We start from the raw sequence: 19,723 nt of genomic DNA on the forward strand, positions 1-19,723 counted from the left end.
ATCACCATGGGCGGTGCACGTTCCGCTTATGGTGCACAAAGAATTCGTCTTCGCCAATATTGGTTGGCTGCATGGTTGACGCAGGCGCCAGCTTAAACGCCTAACAGCCCAGCTCGGGTAGGCAAGGCCCACTAGAAGAGCGGGCAAGCAGTGGCCCAATTCTACCGGGAGGTTGCCTACCAACCCAAGATGACCCGATATCCAATGGGCCCTAGTGTTTAGGCCTTCGATTTACAATTTTTAGAAATTGGCCGAAAAGGTTCGGTTTCAGTTTAAGTTTTTAAAGAACCGATTTAAACCGGTTTATTGTTCACCAAGTTTCTCCGATTCAGTTCACTTCTCTCTACCCTTAAGCCCTAGCCGCCCCGAACCCCGATCGTGCTCTCTCCCCTCCTCCCACGCCGGCCGTCCGCTACTCGAGATCGCGTTTCATCGATTCTCCTCGCCTGAGCAGAGCTTCCTCTCTCGTCCCACTCCACCCGTCCGGTGCTTTTCCTCGCCTCCCTCCACCACCAACATCTCGCTCAGGTAAGATCTTCTATCCTCTTCTCTGCTTCTTCCAAGAATGCTTGAAACCCTAGTTTCTTTTCTGAATTCTTTAATGCTTGTTTGGGTGCTATCCTGATTCTTTTGACAATTTGATCGGTCTAAATCTAGGGTTGGGTCAAGAAAAAGGGTTAACGGATTGGGTTTCCTCCTTTCTTTTTTTTCCCTCTTTTCCCTCCCTCTGTAGTCCTATTTTCTTCTTTATGTTTCGAGATGAGGGAGTTAAATCTCGAAGAGCTGTGTGTGAAACCCTAGATTGTTAGGATTCTGTAATAAGATGGAAGGAATTCGATTTACGGTGGAGGAGAAATTATCTGCTGTGGTACTTGGTAAGCTTTTACGGTTTTCTTTTATCTGATTCTTGGGGCTAGTTTGTGCTGAGAGATTATGGATATGATTTTGAAGATGTTTGGAATTAACCATCTTATTACTGGTGGAAGCCTTGTGGACGTGCTTGCGATGATTGCTTTCTTGTTGTAGTTGATACGCATCAGGTCATGATTATTGTAAGCTTGATATGCGTCAATTCATGCTTGTTGTTTTCAGTGTCAAAATCAAAGTTCAAATGTAATTAGTAGAAAGTTTGCACGTCTTGAAAGTTTGTATCACGGAGGAAGCAACATCATCGTCTTGAAAGTTTCAGTCCTTTTCTAGGTAGAATATTTCTTAGGTGGAATGTTTTATTTGAGAGTATACTGGCTAATCAGCCTTGGGAACGTATTGACCTGGGTCTCAGTCCTTTTCAAGTATTTTGTTTTATGTTTTTATTGGTCGGTACATCCTTCTCCAATAACTATCAGTCACTCTGTAATTTCATATATTGGGTAACTTCTTTCACATACTGCAATAATAGATTTGCTACTTATGTTTTAATATGTTAATATTAATATTTTATGTTAATATGATTGTTGGATGCCTTTCACGTATTGTAATATTAGAAATTTACCAGACTTGCTACTTATTTTTCAATCACCTGATGGTTGTGGTGCTAATACAATTTGCCTATATGAAAGCAGTCTAAAGTTCTTTCATGGGTACTAAACTGCTAACAATAAATAGCCTTCATGGTTTGCATCCAATGACACGTCAATATTGGTATAGGCTGGGAGATGCCATCAAGGTGGCAGGATTCCATAACATCAACATTTTAAGAGTTTGCATCATGATTTAGTTGTTTGATCCACTTCTAGAATCAGTTACTACTATGATTTGGTTGAAGCATCACTTTTCTCTAATATAACCTGTTTCATTTCCATTTTCTCGGAACATGAAGCAGGCTTTATTGTTTCTCTGAAGTTGGAAAAATTTCTTGTCAGGCATTATGATCAGTTATGCTATTTGAGGGAGATAGTGGGAAATTTATTCAAATTGAGTGGTTGCACAGTGAATAATGGAGAGGGTGGTGCTTGACCCCCAAAAAGTGGTAGGATAGCAGTAGTCGATCTTTACTAAGTATTAGAACCATAACAAAAGATGTGTTTGTGGCTTACACAGCTGGGTGAGAGGACTGCTGGCATGGAAAACATATTATTTTGCTGACTGATAAGGCTATCACCGAATGAGCTGTTCGTGAGCAATTCAAGCTTTAAGCTTCTGTTAACTATTACTGCAGTTTTCATGGCTTTTTATGTAGACTTATGTAAAATTGCGATTCTGTATTATGTGATGTTATATATGGCATTATTCAATGTATTAAATCTGGAAGAAGTTTGACAAAAAAAAGCCTGTTCAGATACAGTTGAGGCTGGTTTCAAGGCCATTCAAACTAAAATGGGCTGATTGATGAACTCGCATGTTGACAACTTAACATCTATTCTCATAGAAGCTTGCAGCATCTCTAAAATAGAGAACTTAGCCCATTCAAACTAAAATGAACATAAGCCCATTTAGCCCATCCATTTAGTTGCACATTTGACAAAAGCCCAATAGCCCACAACTTGATAAATCGAACTGAACTAAACTGATTTTTCTGGTCAGTTTGAACTTTGAACCAATTTTTGCATAAGATCAATTTGGTTTTGGTTTTGGGAAACTGATTTAAGTCAGTTCAATTTCAAGAGTACCCTTAAATTGACCCGACCCGAACCATACACACCCTCTTAGCATTGGGTCAGGTGTCATGCCCCGAACTGAGTACATAATAGATGTCACATGCCTGCAAGACGGACCATGCAAGTATGTGAGGCTATTGATCAAATTATAATAATTTCATAGTAATAATGAAATTTCTTCAATCCTCAAAAATTAATTTAACAAATATCCTAAAGTAACAAGAGTCATATAGTTCCAACCACTTATTATTGACCAACTTGCTATAAACTTATGGATCTTAATATGCTATACCTACTTATTCATCAAATGCAACATTATTATTAATCCAAGTTCATTGTTAAAAGAGAAATGCCATCTTAGCGTTGCCTTGAAGTCTTTCATATATCAAATTATTTTCTTTCAGAGCTTGTTATTAATAATCTTACCAAAAGAAAATTTCCCCTTTTAATGTCTGCAGATGTTTTTATTTATTATATTCTTGCTTGCATTAGTGAATGATGTCTTATTTTGATGACCTTAGTTTGTCTTGCAGAAAGTTGGACCAATTGTTGCATTGGTGAATTGAAGCATATTTGCAACTGCTAAGTTTTATAAGCGAAGGATGGCAGATTGGGGTAAGTTTTCTTTTTCATAAATTGTTCATAAATTTAAGTCATTTTAACTTATATTTTGAATTAATGTGGTGAATGTTAATATCTATTAGCCTTATTGAGTTATTGTTCTTTTTTTTAGGCAATCTTTCTTTTCATTTAGAAGTTGGTAGATATCTGCTACTAGATTAGTTGTGCAATTGTGATAGAGTGTCATTTTAGAATTTGTCACAAGAAATATTGTCTTGTGCTATATTCCAAGGATTCATGCTTATTTTTGTGCTCTCTTGAGTACTAGGTCAGTGTTGGTTCTTTTAAGCTTGAAAATCAAAACAAATGCTAGTACGATGAGATCAATTGAAATAATTGCAAATGTAAATAGTTCACAAGAGTAGTTCACATGCAAATATCTTCTACAAGTTTAGTTGCTGTAAACCAAGATTATATGTGCATCCTCTAAATGAATGAGATTCCACAAAGTTGATTACCATACATATGCTCTTTATCATGGGAGATATTATTGTCTTTTGGTGCATTTATCCTGTGTGTTGATTATTTTAATTCTTTTGTGGAATGCTAAAATTTAGGTTAAATGCCAAAAGCTATGCCTAAACTTGTAAAGGAATAAATTATGTGACGTACTAAAAGGTGAATGTGTGAATTTGTCAAATTCTTGTTTACTGTGGTTTTTAATAGCCTTTTAATCTCCATTGCTATAACTATAACCTCCTTTTCTAGTTGGTGCCAAATTTTGGGATAAGCAGACCTTAGGCAAGAGGAATGTTCACTCTAAGGACTGAAAGGCAATTTGATGAGTTGGGTAGGAAAGCTACCTGCATTATTTATCCTATCATTTAATCTCTTGCAGATGGAGACCAACCCTTCTGAAATTAGATGAAGAAAGAAAGTTCATACAATAATTTATCCTTTAAAATCACAATCCAGTTTATAGGTCTACTTGCTTTATGACAAACCGTATTTTTCTTGTTGTTTCTCTGTAAACTTCTGTTTTCATGGGAAGATGATAGGGTAGTATGCTCCTTTTTCTCTTTTTTTTTTTTTGCGTGGGGGGCGGGAGTGGGGGAGGGGGGAGGGGGGGGCATAATTACTTTGTCGAGTGAAATATTGTTGATCACCTTCAGTTCGAGGATGTGATCTATCCCCTTTGTTACATGTTTTCTATTGTATTCATGCTTCACTCTTTCTTCTTTTTGTCTTTTCAGAAGAAGAAGATTTTGAACCCGCACCACCTGGTCTGAAAACCAATCAGCCGAAGGGTCAGTGGGATGATGAAGATGTAGAAGAAAAGGAAGATGTTAAAGAATCCTGGGAAGATGAAGAAGATACGACACCGGTAAAGCTCATTTATTTTTTATAAAATATAATTCCATATACTTTTTAATATTGTCTTTTATAGGTAATGGGTCAGTTATGTAATTTTCATGTTTCTTGATTCTAAGTGTAACTTAGGCTGATCTATCAGCTGAGGCAGACTTAAGTTAGGTTTCCCTTCTTTGAAACCGTATGGTATTGCTCCTAGATCACAGCATAGCAGTGCAAAGAACATGCATTGGCAGCTTGCAGCGGTGGCGAATTATTGTTTGATCTGTACTTTTTCTTTCTTCTCTTAATAGGGATTTTCTAGGAGAAGTGCTCAGGGATCAAATAACTATTGATTTATTTATTTTGATCAAGTGAGCAGCTACCAGATACGCCTTTCGCAATATGCCACATCACATTATATAACCAAGGGGTAGTAGAAGAACCAAAAATAAGAGAAAATATTATTCTTACTCTGATTCTTTGCACTTATCTAGACAATTATTGATCATCAATTTCTATGCCTGCTTATAAGCTTGTAAGCTTGTTCTTTTTCCCTTTCAAAGGTAAGCTTTGTATGTTTCACAAATGGTGCAGTAGAGAACATAGGTTGGATGATGTGCAACTTGTAAGTTTGTCCAGTTTGGTGCATAGAAAATAATAGTTTTGGAATTTTAATTAGCGATGTTTAATTGTACTCATCCAGATTTTGTAAGTATCCTATTCCAAAAAAATATAAAGTTCAGAATAATCGGGATTTTCCAGATATTCATTGCAGTTAGAAAATAGATTAACAATTCAACTTATTTGTCCTATAGTGAAGCATTGTCATGGGGTGCGTGGAAATGCAGCAAGATATGCAGGCTATTTTGGTTATTTTGGTGGCCATGAATATGAGAATGTTACGACTTAATCAGATTAATGTGAAATTATGTGTTTGGGAGCTGGTTCATTAACTTGGGTTGTCATAAGCAGGATTGATGTGGATTATAATTAAATTACAGTGGCCTTGGCAATGCAATTACCGTGGTCCAAGTAAACCATGTCAAGCATGGGAGAACATAGGTTTCAGGCAATCACCTTGGTCTAAGTAAACCATGTCGATGATGGGAGAACATAGGTTGTAGGCAATTACCTTGGTCCAAGTAAACCATGTCAATCGTGGGAGAACATAGTCTACATCAACCATGTCTACCGTGGGAGAACATAAGTTTCAGGCAATCACCTTGGTCTAAGTAAACCGTGTCAATCATGAGAGAACATAGGTTTTAGGCAATTGCCTTGGTCTAAGTAGACCATGTCAATCATGGGGGAACATAGGTTTATCAAAGTGCTGCAAAGGAGGATTAAGATGTTCCTTGTGATAGACAGCTATTATGGTGGTTCTGTGCTCTCTAGTATTTTGAGAACCTTGTTTTGTGTTGTATGTTCTAAATGGCTTGTGGCATGTTCTCTGAAAATGGTTTTCTTGCTTGCTATCAGAGAGGTTAATGCTCTATTTCTTATCTCCTAGGGATTTTTATGAAGTTACTCACACTAAACTGGAGTGCTTGTACTCTCACAGACAATCTTAATCCTTCAATTTAAAGTATCTGAAGTAGCAGAGTGAATTGGCTGGGGTCTTCTTAGCAATCTTGCAATGTTGCTCCTGAGGTAATTGTGTGGTTGGAGCATAAGGAAAAGCATGCTGACCCCAGTGGTTTGTGTATAAGGAAAACCAGGCTGGCAGTTTGTGTGGGATTATTTTGATAAACATGGGGATAACATGGGCCCAAGTTCTGTGAGAGCATGTTGTGTTCTACCAACATTATTAAGGCGCTTGGGCGCGCCTAGGCGCTCAGGCGAGGTGTCCTTGGCTGAAAGCGCCTCAGGAGGAGCGTGGGCGAGGTGTCCTTGGCTGAAAGCGCCTCAGCCTCCTCCAGGCGAGGCATCTTCAGCCAGGCGAGCACTTTTGCCGCCTAGGCGCCGGCCTGGAGCGAGGTGCAAGGCGCTTGCCTGGAGCGCCCAATTAAAACTGCTTTTATTCTCCTGACTGTTCAACTTCCAATTTATAATTCACTTCAATTTGAAATTACAGCTATGAGTAATAGATAAATTATTTAAAAGTACAAAAAAGAAGGGTACTTAAGTAATTTATTAAAAGAAATTAAGAGACAAATGGTTTTAAAAAAGAGATTAAAGAGTCATAACTACATGCACCCTATACAGCTGTACCCCTTCAACTTCCCTAGACTTTGGATGGCTGGAACAGTTCCCTTCCCTCCATTGAAGTTGACAGTGCCCAAGGAAAAAAAAAAAGGTATGAATTTTGTTTTTTTTTTTTCATCCTCTTTTCACAATTTATTTTCTCTTCTCCTTCTCTTAATCTCCTCTCCTTCTCCTTCTCTGTTCGTCTGCATTTTTTATTCAATAAAACAGCGCATGTTTGTATTTGTCTTCAATAAAACAGTTCACAAAGCAGGTCTGCAGTGCACTGGTTTTACAATGAGAAGAAGAGATTGAGAACATAGAGAATGACCTATTTGATGATGGAGGAGATGATCATTATGACAACTTAGGCATAGAATCTAACAAAGACTTTTAGTTTTAGGCTTTTAGAATAGAATAATAGGCTGCCCTGTGTAAGTAATGGAGAAAACAGAAAACTCAGAAAAGTTTGTCTTTTGGGTGTGGTGTTTAGACAAAAAATCTGATGAAGACTTTTAATTTGAGATTAGATTATTGGAACAATAGGCTGTAATGAAGACTTTTAGTTTTAGAATAGACTATATTTATTTCCTATATTTCCTTTTTTTTCTAAAAAAATGATGCTTGACTTCAATCAGGCGCTCGCTTTTCCAGTGCCTAGTGCCTTGAGGGCGCTTGGCGCCCTTAACAACCTTGTGTTCTACAATGAACCGTGTAAACTGGAACATGTTTTATTTTATGAAAACATGTAAAACCCATTTCAAAGTAGGTTTTTGCATACCTCTAGTACATAAAACATTGTAGTAGCAAATAGCCCCTTAGTAGTTGAATGTGTTTCAAGTTGTCTCTCTGGCTTACAATTGTAGTAATTCCATATTTCAAATCTCAGCATCTTCTGTTTTTGTATGGACTATTTTCAAGAGTAGGGGAACTTCAAAAGGTTGCTTCTTGGTATCATTGTACACTATTAACTGAGGAAAAAGGTCTCTTTGTGTATCAACTTGTCTCTTGGGTTCATGGAAGGCTCGACTCATGCTTAGAATTCCCTCCAGCCACAAATTTGATACCATTTTTTGATGGTCGTCTTTAGGTTGCAGTTATTGCACAGATTTGCTCAATCATTAAATTGAGTATTTTTAATTAGAGATGTTCTCCATAGCCAAGCTCATTCGGATGGGAAGGGTTTGGATGATGATAAGAGGGTTAATGAAGCTGTATTCACTTGCTGATGGTTCTTACATCCATTATACAAGCTTTTGGATATGGTTTCTTGTGATGTCATTCAGCAGCACTAAATTCTAGTTCATACAAGGGCATATTACAGCCTATATGCACTTGCACCCTCTAGCATGCTTGTGCCATGTTATGCAAAGCCTCACATCTTCATCTTTTCTTCCAGATTGATCTTCAAATTAGGAGCATTCTCTTCTTTCTGTATTATAATAAGAGCTCCTGATGTGCTGGATGCCTAGCCATTGCTCAGTCTTTGAGGGGCAAGTTGTTAATTTTATCCACTGGCCTGTGTAGAGCTATTTGACAAATAGTTAGTCAAGTGCACTACACTTTTCACTGATGTGCGATATTCATTGATTTATTAAAGTCAGTGATTGATTTTGTTTCTATATCTGTGGTGTAGATGGGCTCTAGCTGCTTACTGGATTGCTGGGACTTGAAAATTATGCACTGATGCATGGCAGGAAGTTCCCCTTGGTTGTTTAAAAACAGATGATTATTGAGTGCTTTTGTTTTCAAAAAATATTGGTAAAACTTGAATAAGGCTTGGAGCTTTCCAATAGGACATTTTTGAACAGACTGTCTTTAGATACAATAACCATGTATTTGCTAAAACTTGAAAGGAAATTGATCTGGTTGTGATAGAATGCTGGAACAGATTTTCATCAGTACATATAAATCCCGTATATGGAGATGGTGAGTGAGTTTAAGGTAGAAGGCCCTCTACTTTCGGGTTTAGGTTTTTCAGGGACTACTTTTGGTTCTTGGATATTTCTGGTATTGGTAAATGATTCATTTGAAGTTGGAAAGGCCATTTTCTTTTCCTTTTTTCTTTTTTTTTTTTTTAATGAAGTACTATGCAATGATTTTTTTCTGAAGTTGGTAGGGCCATGATTTTTTTTTTCTTTTTTCTTTTGTGAAATATTATGACAATGGCGAAACATAACTGCGAGGTGTATCATTACATGTAATCTTGAATTTCTTGATTTTTAACTGCTTGAAAATGCAATGTCTTAGCTTGGTAGGGCTATCGTTAGCACAGCTGAACAGTATGTCCGGTGCAAATATTTTTTCCTCATGGTATTTTGTTTTCTTGTTTCTCTTCCTGCATGCAACCACACCCTTATTCCATAACTGCAGGATATCAATAGCTCTATCTTCCCAGGTTTTCAGGGATGTTTGTGGCATGAGGATTTTCATGCCTCTACAAGAAGATCTTTTTATGTAAACTATTCTATGCCAAGTTGCTAGTAAATATATTACATTTCCTTGTGCATGTAATAGGGTCCAAATGAATTGGCACTTTTGACACGAGAGAGCATTAAATTTTGATTGGAGTAACATGTAGGACTGCTGAGTTTCGTAGGTATTGTTAAATTATAGATGACATGTGGATTTGTTGATGCAGGCACCCAAACCAGAACCTCCACTAGAGAAGACTGAACCAAAACCTGGTAGCAAAGGTGCCGGAAAGAAAGGCAAAGTACTGGAAGAGAAAAAGACTGAGGTACCTGATGAAGTTCTTGCTGATCCTGTTGCTGAGAAACTTCGCCAACAAAGGTGAAAAATTTGGATTTATTTACATTGTTTATGAGAACAATTTAGAGGGGCTTGTCTCCGGAGAAGAGCTGTTGTCAAGTGGCGTCTGTTAAAGCCAATCTCAAATAGATCTTTTAGATTGGTCACTTTCATGCAAACTCCTGATTTCTTCGTAGTTGAATGATCCCAGTGCTTTGGTTGACATAGACCCATTACTTTTGGCAGACTTGTAGAAGAAGCTGATTACAAGGCAACAAAGGAATTATTTGGCAAGAGAGGTGATGAAAAATCTCTGGATAATTTTATTCCGAAGTCAGAGAGTGATTTCATGGAGTATGCAGAGCTTATTTCCCAAAAAATTCGTCCTCATGAGGTTTGCAGATATTATGAAGTTTGACTAAGATCCTGTTAGGACCTTTGATTTCTGGGTGCTGACTTGCTTCTGTGATTCTAATTGTTTTGTTCATCAGAAAAGCTTTCATTACATAGGCCTTCTTAAAGCTATTATGAGGATTTCCATGACTTCATTGAAAGCAGCAGATGCCAAGGAAATAGCTTCTTCGGTTACAGCAATTGCCAATGAAAAACTCAAGGCTGAGAAGGAAGCCAATGCTGGCAAGAAGAAGCAAGGTAAGGATATGTACATGGAAAGACTTTTATTGAAGAACATGGTCTTTGTGCCATCTGAATCACTTCACACTGGTTGCAAATCTGATGCTTGTGTCTGAATTCAGCAGGGGCCAAGAAAAAGCAGCTTCATGTTGATAGGCCAGACGATGACTTGGTTGGAGGTGCTTATGATGATTTTGATGATTACGACTTCATGTGAATACCACACAGAATTTTTCACCCTACTTTTTTTTTCATCCTGAGTGTAAGAGTCTGCGGTGTAAAATGAGCATGGTCAATCTTGACAGTAGTGCTTCGTGGGAGTCTTGATTTCATGTCTATGGAATAAGAAGAGGATGTTAGGACTTGATGACTCTTGGGGCTCATTGTGTGTGAGATTTTGCGTTTATTTTACTGCTCTTTGCTTCTTCTCGATAAGGTGGTTCAATGTGTTGTAATCAACAAATTGGTATTCTTATTCAAGGTATACAAAAGGCAGCTGGATCTTATATGAGCACAGTTTCAAATTATAAGCTTATTTTAAACCCTCGGTTCACAAATCTAATATGCTGAAGGCTTGCCGATCCAGTCACCTTTGGATGTTGGGATTGAGTAATTAATTCTGAATGTTGATCATTTTTTACTATTAATAAATTTGAGGAAAAATAAGCTTAGGTTTTGAATATGGATCACTGAAGTGGAATGCTATGGGTTCAAATCAAGGCTTTGCAATGCCTTTATCCTGTTATAAAGGTATTGATGATAGCGGTCATAGTTTTATGCTCCCATGAGATACAATTTATAGTGTTTGCTCGGTTTTGCATCATTTGACAAGGTTATGTTGTCTCGAAATCAATATGCGTACATTGGCATAATTTTTTGAGGAAGAAAGGAAAAAAAAAAAAAAAAAGGAGAACCAATGGTATTATTTGACAAGTCCCAGTCGTAGATGGTCCTCCAACAAACTCTTTTGCATCAAATCTTTCGCTAGTTCTTAAAACATGGAGTAATTTATCCACTTGCATTAGCCTTATGGTGCACTATTGGGTTGGAGAAAATTAAGATATTTATGTGGTGGACTTGTGAAACAAACTTCACATTGGAGATGTCTTAAGCGATAGAAAAAGATTTGATTATTTCCTTCTAGTATCAATTCATGTACACGCTTATATATCAGCAAGATATTATACATAAAATAGCCATCAAAGTCAGCCAGTTGGGGAAAAGTTTAATAAGCAAAGATTTAATGTACAATGATAATCCATCTAGGCAAATTACCTCATATAATGAGTCCTCATTCTAACTTTATGATTAATTAGAGTTGGCAATTGATCTGAGCAACTGGAGCTTGGCTCGAGCCATGCTTGAATGAAGCTTGATTCTAAAATAACTTGGCTCGAGTAGACTTGATTCAATATGATGTGAATGTGAAATTGATAAAATATATTATAATATGGGTTAGGATATGGTGTAACTCTCTTAGAGTTGCATCTTTTTTTTTTTTTTTTTTAAATTGGATGATCGGAGTCCTAGATTGATAATCTAAGTTATTGGATACGATGTCCACCAAAATTATTTGACTTGGACTATCCAATCTTTTATTATTCTATGCATAGCTCAAATCTCTTCAAATCACATGATTTTGGATGTACAAATAATTTAAAGAGTTCTCTAAATCTCATCCAATGACTCAAATCATAGATGTAAGGTCTCCATTATTCCATTCAAAAAAGCATGAATCTATAAGAGTTATATCAGGCAAAACTTAATCTAATTCAGCAATTGGCATATAATCATCTATTGAAGTAAGCCTGAACAAAAATAAATTCAAGTTTGATACAAGCTCAAATTAATTTCAACTAGATAAAATGTTATGAAACCACTTGGCTTGGATTAAAATTAGGCTCTATCAACTAATGAACAAGCTATTGCTTGATCTCAATTTTCAAAATCAAAATTAGTTTTTCCATGGCAAAGGTCCTCCCTCCACGACATCCCCTAGGTTTTAAGGCACTTAAAAATCATTCAGGTCACGTGCATAGCACGTTTCTAAAGCTAGGGCTAAAATAAGCTTTCGTCGCTGTGGACTATTCGATCGAATCGCAGGCGAAGGAGAAGAGGGGCAGCGCAGCACACAAAGGGAAATGATGGCGGCTGCGAAACGGATGGTCTCGACGACTTCGCTGCTGCTATGGCTGGTGCTCTTCGTGAGCACCCTCGGACTGATCCAGGTTCTTATCTATGTACATACAACAACAGACACATCCATCACTTCTCAGTCTATTTGTTGTGATTTAGTTGTCCTGCTGCACTGATGATCGAGTCAGATTCATGAATTCTCTTCAAGATTTTTCTTTTATTAATTTCGGTTGCATTGCCTTCTTCCTTTTCCATGAATTCTCTGTCTTTTCCCATTTGTATGTGCATGCATCAATCTCTGCCTTTTACCTCAGATGATCCAATTGTTTATTTTAATCGATCTCGATCACTGAGTTCCTTTTTGAGATCGATCGATCAGCCTTGCATATTCCATGCTGCATCTCAGATCCATGATCCAGTAATCATTGCTTGTGAAATGGTTTGTCAACGGTTGAATATCTCCTCTTGCTCTCAGTTATTCCAATATCCGTCAGTATTTGAAAAAATAGGCTACTTTTTTTTTAGTTGCATATCATTATTCTTTTTAATATCTAATGTATTTATAGATGGTTAAAATTCCAATGCACGTATGTATGGTAGAAGATAAATTGAGTTTTTTTACGATGGGGCAAAATGTATTTAGCATCATTATGAAAGCTTAAAGGTGCTGGATATCTGTCTTAGGCCAAAGCATCCAAGGAGGATCTGAAGGAAGTAACGCACAAGGTTTACTTTGACGTCGAGATCGAAGGGAAACCTGCAGGTATGCTTGTTATCATTCATTCCTCCAGAAATCTACCAGTATTTTCATTATTAGAACAGAACTTTTGTTTCCTTCTGCCTTCCTTTCTTTTAGGACACATTTGAGTATATGGTATGTTGTGACTTTTTTCCCAAGTTGTTCTATAAGGAAATTTGTGTTGGAATGCATATTAGATGGTTTGATTGTGTGATTGAATCATTATGTTTATTTAGCTTTGTAATTATATTTTCCTTTGATGCATGAATGTGCATGACATAGTTAGTGGTCTAATAGGAAATCATACTCCCAGCTTCCACATCTGATGTTTTGTAAATGAATCTAGGGTATTTATTTATAAAATCCTTTCAATAGCAATTGCAAAGGAGTGTATTTGCTTAACTTCTGTTTCATTGATATGTCAATTTAAAGATTTTGGCTGTCGAAAGTGGGAATTTGTGCTGATTGTACTAATTTGAGTGAGCATATGGTTGCAAACAGGTCGAATTGTGATGGGCCTATTTGGGAAGACTGTGCCTAAGACAGCAGGTATATACACGTTAATTTATTCATAGTGTTTGGAATATTTGTTCCACTTGTCTACCTTTGGTTGTGGTTTCTACCATTGCACTTTTGCCATATCATCAATAATTCTGCTCTTGAAATTAAGTGGTCTCCATCTAACCTTTTTTTTTTAATTTTATTTTTGCTGTTCCTACAGAAAATTTTCGAGCCCTTTGCACAGGTATGCTTATGTTATTCTTGTGATCAACTTGTTTCAGGTATGCTTACTGCTAGATTGAATTCTATGTAGTTCCATATGCTGATGCTCTGTTAGTCATGATGATTTTTCTTTTCATCCCCTGCCTTGCATCTGTTACCCAAAGAATTTTAAGCTTATGTCATCCAAGATTTTGATTGAAATATGGAAAATTGTAGCCAGCATGTTTCAGAAAGAAGTATTGGTGAAAGGATCAGAAAAAGTTCTTTCAGTTCATCAATTTAGTATCATTTGTATGTAATGGGTAATGGAAAATTATTTTACTCATGATTTTGTGGGATGAATGAATTTTGATTACTTGTTTCCAGAAATTAATTACTTGGAACTGCTACCTTAAGACCTTTATACGTTTGACCATTTTCTACATGATGATGCATGAGTTTCATCAGATCAAGCAAATGATGTTGAGACCCATCCTTAATGGTTGGTGAAGTGATATATGTGTTTCATATTAGTTTTAATTAGGATTTTGCTTGAAAATATTGTAAATTTAGGTGCTTCTTGATTGGTCAAAAAAGTTGGGATCCTTCTGATTCATCTATATGGTGGTATTGACATAGGATTAAGATCTGAGGGTTTGCAGGGCTTTTACCATTAACAAATTTCAACTTGGGCCCCAATTTTAGGAGTAAATTTATTCTCTTTTCAACGTAGATTCATATAGATAATCTTGCCGTGGTATAAACCCAAATTGAGATGACTGTCAAGTTGCTGCCATAGTAATAGTAGTATGGAACCTTTTTTCTTAGTTCTAAAAGGGGGTAAAGATACTTGCTAGCAGCAATAACCTTTTTTTTATTAGGTTTAGTCCCGGAAATTAAGTAGGAATGAAATAACTTTTCAGTCTACCACAACTTGTAATCAAGATACAGTTTTTTTGTCAAGTGAATATTATGTAATAGAATTTCTACTGACACTTCATCAACTAGTTATGGATAAAAATTTGTAGAGTTATTAAAGGTAGTTCGACTGGAAACTTGATGAATTAACCCCCTCAGGTTTTCTTGAAAAACCAGGGATGTGGAAAACCCAAGTAAAAATTCCTGCCCTGGCTAGGTTTTGGGAAAAATCAGTGAATCGACCAGTTCATTATTCTTGACCAAAAGACAAAAAATACACTCACTTTTAGATGTTCTGGTTTAAAATAGAGGGCATTTTATTCTCTTAACATAATAAAAAAAATTAAGCCCCTGAAGGCTACCCTTCTGTCCTATATGGTCCAAATGCCATCTTCATTAAGGGGCATTTCATGACGATACTAGTAGCAAGTGACAATGTCAGGCCAAGGTGATCTAATGATGACCTCTTTGAAGAGTGGATGAGATCATTTTCTTTCCTCTTTCTCTCTCATTTCTTTCATTTCTGTATCTTCCCTTCCTACGGTTTGATAAGGTTGCAAGCTCCTCTTCTTTTCTCTTCCTTTCTCTTTCTCCCTCTATCTCCTCTTTTCCTCTCACCCCTCTCCATGCCATCTTGCCTCCCCCCCTTCCCCCTCTTCCTCCCTTCCCTTTTTCCCTCCTTGTCAGTCTCTTTTGTGGTTGCAGTTGGCCATAGATGCCTAGCAGGCACTTCCTTGTAAAGGAAAAGGCGCCCCCGCGCCCCCCCCCACCCCACCCGACCCCAACCCAACAACCAGCCTCCCTTGCAGCTATGGCTAGTCATAGTGTTTGGTGGCCTCCGCCTTGTAGAGAGGGGAACTCTCTCCCCCTTCCCAATCTCCCTTGTGGATGTGACCAGCCAAAGTGCTTCGCAACCGCCACCTTGTGGAGAAAAAAGGGCCCTCTGTCACCTTTTCTTTGCTTTGGTTCTACTAACCTGCCTCTTATCCCCATCTTCCCTCTTTCCCTCCTTTTGAGAGGTCAAGGTCTTAGCATAACATCGAGCCTCCAAGAAAAAGAGCAACTGATTAATTAAAACAATTGCCATACTGTGGTAACAACCCAGGACCTCACCCATGAAACACCTATTTAGGAATGGGCATCCCTGTGTAGAAAAGATTAATAACTTTACTGAAAAAAGATAAATAACACTTCCATAAGAGGACCAACTATTTTTGTTATATTATTTAACTAATAGATAGCAGGAATTTAAATAATAATTATTTTTAAGGCCCGATAGTTTTGAAAGTGGCATATTATTCAGAAATATTGGAGCTATTGTGATCATGTCTTTTCTCTTTCTCTGCAAATAAAAATCATCGCTTTCATAAAAGATTAGAAATAAAATAAAATAGCATTTCATTTGAATTTACAATCTTTTAATTGCATGTTTCCAAACAAGATGGTTGCAATTGCAGTAATTGAAATTGCATCCATCCAAACAATGTAATTTTAGTCAGATGTTACTGTAATTGCAGCATTTCCTGTTACATGTTAATTTTTTTACAATGCATATCTTGTTGCGGGCAGCCAAATGACCCCTGAGATTCAACAACTTCCATCTAAAGTTGTCTTCTTTTTGCTATTGAGTTCTTTGACCATAATACATTATGTTGGACTGTTGTGATAAATGCTGTATACCGGAGAACATGTAGACCATGTAACTAGCCGTAGGATGCTAACCACCTATTGAAACCAAATTCAACCTGACTTCTTAGATGTTGATCCATCAATAAGATTCCAATAGATAACGAGGTTTAAAGTCAGATCTGGAGAATATCCTTGCCTTGCGTACATCTCCTTATGAAACTTGAGGTGCCTCTTTAACTGTGAACACCATCCTGCATTGACATTTGACACACTGCACCTTAAATCATGGGCAAGAGACACTAGTTATCTAAATGAGCAAAGTCCATGGATGAACGTAAAACATGATAAATTGCTGTGGAAGACTTATTCTTTTCAGAAATTCTGGAACATTTGTGGAGTCCTGTCCAGCAACATCTTGGTTTCATCACTAGAATTGGTGGTGAAGGAACTGAGATGATTGCCCTTATGTTAGTGAATATGTGCCTATGTAGCCTCATATGTATTAGATTGACAGGAATTTATTCTATCCAAATTCTTTTTTGTGCTTTGGATGGGTCTCAATTTCACCTGTGTAACTGTACAGTTTTTCAAAAGAACCCACAAAGACAATTTGGTAATCAATGAGTGTCACTTCTATATGCAGAATCAAGTGTCGGATATGACCAAATCTAAATATTTTACAGTATTAGAGAAAAGAAAGGTGCTCATACAATTAACTTTAGGTTAGGACAACTAATTAGCTAAAAGATGGTTACCTTGGGTGATGTTAGGAACATTTTAAGGTTTAGTTGATCTAGGGCCCAATACAATTCCATAGGCAGGTCCTGGTGATTTAGGCATCATCTCAACTTCATTTCTCTCTTCAATATGCAAAATTTGTTTGTGAAGTCACTGAACCAAAATCGCTACCGATTTTTTTCTGAAAAAAGATTTATATGGTTAACTTCAGGTTAGGACCAGTAATATGTTAAAATATCATTGCCCTTTTTCTGTCCTGGTGGCTATCGTAATGTTTGAGTATGGATGTTCTTTCTAATTGACATAGTAATATTGGATGTTGCCAAGGTATTGCTTCCTATGGACTTGCTACATTCTATTTGATATGCTATTTTTTATTATTATAACCATTTTTCTAGATTTCATATTGTATTTATTGGTTTTTAAGTTTATGATTTTTTGGGCTGCGTTGACCTCTGGCTACCTAAGTAGCATTTGGGGGCTAGACCATAGAGTCTCTTAAAACATTCACTATTTTGAAACCATCTAAGATTTTTAGCCTGGATTGCGGTGTATTCGATGGAAACCTAGATGGCCTTAAGCACTCAAGTTGTCAACCTAAGCAGAAAAAATAGGCCCAAACAATTCATTTATATGGAATCAAGAGAGCTAATATAGGGCATCCCAGTGCAGGATGCTTCAGCCAATGCGAGGTCTAAGGAGGGTCAAATGTGCGCAGCCTTACCCTTATATGTAGAGAGGTCGTTTCTATGTTACAAACCCATGGCACCTAGGTCATAATAGAGCTAATTTACTGTTGTCCCAAGGCCTGCCCTTAATCAAGAGAGCTAGTATTTATTAAAATTAATGCCTAATGACAGAAGATGGAGAGAAGAGAGACAAGAAATAGGGGATAAACTAACCTTTCTAACCAGCCAATTACTCTTATTTGTTTGTTCAGGGTATCCACCTCTAGTTCAGGAGTGACTAAAATGCTCCTGCTAGCCATGGCTGACAGGAGGGAGGTTATATGATTTAGTCCTTGCAAAGTGTGATTCATGTGAGAGAAGAAGCATGGATGGCTGTGATCGTATGGGGGTTTATTTTTATTTTTTCCATTGTCCATGTAACATGATGAATAGAAACTCCATGCCTCCCGGTGCAGGGGAACTTTACTTTTTCTGCTGTAAAGATGGAACTGAACTAGCAGAGTATATTCAATATAGATAGTGGTGGCTTTATGGCTGGAATTGGGATGCACAGGGTTGGTTGGACACGTGGATTCAGCAGGTACCCTTTTCCCTGGGAGATTGAATTAAAATAAACATATATTGACATGGCTAAACCTTGGATACATCAGCAAATTACCAATAATACAAAATGTCTGCCATATTCTTTTATTCAACCATGCATTTTGGCATGAAAGCATGATCAAGACACTTTATGATCAGGTGACTAAATGCTGGGTCTCCAAATGAGTCTAAACTGTTATTATCTGCACTTCCTGAGATATTATAGCACAATTCCACTGGTATATACTTCCAAGCTTTGAAATAGAATATCCACTTGTTTAGTCATTGGTAAAGTATCATTTTTTGACCACTTGATGACAAAGTAATGTGCCTCCAAATATTTTCAGTTCATAACAGTACTCATCCGCTAAACTTTTGATGTGCTTTTGTTCACAGGTGAGAAAGGTACGGGTAAAAGTGGGAAACCTCTTCACTACAAGGGGAGCACATTCCACAGAATTATACCCAGCTTTATGATCCAGGGAGGTGACTTCACACTTGGTGATGGAAGGGGTGGGGAATCTATCTATGGTACAAAATTTGCTGACGAAAACTTCAAACTCAAGCACACAGGACCAGGTAAGCATATAAGGTCAACCACTTCATAGGTTTACTTAGTAACTGATTGTTTCCTTTGGCTCTGTCAAGGAATGGTTGAACATAGCCTTGATGCTCACCTATTGGTGTAGGGTTTCTGTCAATGGCAAATGCTGGCCCTGATACGAATGGATCTCAATTTTTTATCACAACCGTAACAACAAGCTGGTAAGAGTTGGTTGCACCCCATTTGTTTTATTATAATTTTTCTGGGTAACGTGTGTTAAAGTTTCCTCTCTCTGCAGGTTGGATGGTAGACACGTTGTTTTCGGTAAGGTGATTTCTGGAATGGATGTGGTGTACAAAATTGAAGCAGAAGGCCGACAGAGTGGAACACCCAAAAGCAAAGTTGTAATTGCGGATAGTGGGGAACTGCCATTATAATTACATTTCACTGCTTAAGAAGCCGTGTGGGTGGTAGAAGGGTGATGACATTTGTAATGCAATTACTTGGATATGCTAGGACCCTTATTTCATGGTGCTAGCCGCCTTATTATCTTAAATCTTAAGATACGATATGGTGATACGTTTTGGATATTTCCAACTGGTTATATTATATTGGTGACATCATCTTTGCTGAAATGAATCAGGTTTTGGAATTTTTCTTTCTTCTGCTGTATCTTGTTTAAATTCCTTGTTTATCTTTGTGCAAATAAAGGGCCGGTGACCAGCTTCGCTTCAACAGGTTAATCAGGTTTTGTTTGATCTAATCATTAATAAGTCTCTCTTTTGACTTTCCACTAATTTTACCAGTGATGCAATTTGCCAAATTGCATGTTACATATGTAAATAGAGAACCGATGTGGCGTATGGTTATGATCCGAGAGTCATGGATTAGACATACAGAAACCATTTCTCCACATGCAGAAGGTTGCATATGTCTTACCTTTCCTAGATCACACAATGATGAAAGC

At 37.3% G+C, this 19,723-nt stretch overlaps 2 protein-coding genes across 6 annotated transcripts; both read left to right on the top strand.

The window, feature by feature from the left end:
* The first annotated feature begins 290 nt into the window (after positions 1 to 290).
* On the top strand, positions 291 to 10,585 carry LOC105053704 (uncharacterized). Of its 4 annotated transcripts, none has more exons than XM_010934959.3 (7): positions 291 to 528; positions 3,131 to 3,212; positions 4,412 to 4,542; positions 9,337 to 9,488; positions 9,693 to 9,840; positions 9,938 to 10,097; positions 10,202 to 10,585. In XM_010934959.3, exons 2-7 carry the CDS (start codon positions 3,200 to 3,202, stop codon positions 10,294 to 10,296), a joined length of 699 nt encoding a protein of 232 aa, XP_010933261.1. In that variant the 5' UTR covers positions 291 to 528; positions 3,131 to 3,199; the 3' UTR covers positions 10,297 to 10,585. The 4 variants fall into 4 exon arrangements, with proteins under 4 accessions (XP_010933261.1, XP_010933265.1, XP_010933264.1 ...); XM_010934963.3 differs by having other exon boundaries at positions 10,205 to 10,585; XM_010934962.4 differs by having other exon boundaries at positions 307 to 528; positions 3,119 to 3,212.
* A 1,554-nt stretch (positions 10,586 to 12,139) lies between these two features.
* Positions 12,140 to 19,408, top strand: LOC105053702 (peptidyl-prolyl cis-trans isomerase CYP20-1). Of its 2 annotated transcripts, none has more exons than XM_010934958.4 (7): positions 12,140 to 12,307; positions 12,900 to 12,978; positions 13,456 to 13,503; positions 13,676 to 13,699; positions 18,609 to 18,791; positions 18,902 to 18,977; positions 19,055 to 19,408. In XM_010934958.4, exons 1-7 carry the CDS (start codon positions 12,221 to 12,223, stop codon positions 19,191 to 19,193), a joined length of 636 nt encoding a protein of 211 aa, XP_010933260.1. In that variant the 5' UTR covers positions 12,140 to 12,220; the 3' UTR covers positions 19,194 to 19,408. The 2 variants fall into 2 exon arrangements, with proteins under 2 accessions (XP_010933260.1, XP_010933259.1); XM_010934957.4 differs by having other exon boundaries at positions 12,161 to 12,319.
* The last annotated feature ends 315 nt before the right edge of the window (positions 19,409 to 19,723 follow it).

This window comes from Elaeis guineensis, chromosome 11 (assembly GCF_000442705.2).
Source record: "Elaeis guineensis isolate ETL-2024a chromosome 11, EG11, whole genome shotgun sequence".
In the NCBI taxonomy this organism is placed as follows: Eukaryota; Viridiplantae; Streptophyta; class Magnoliopsida; order Arecales; family Arecaceae; genus Elaeis; species Elaeis guineensis.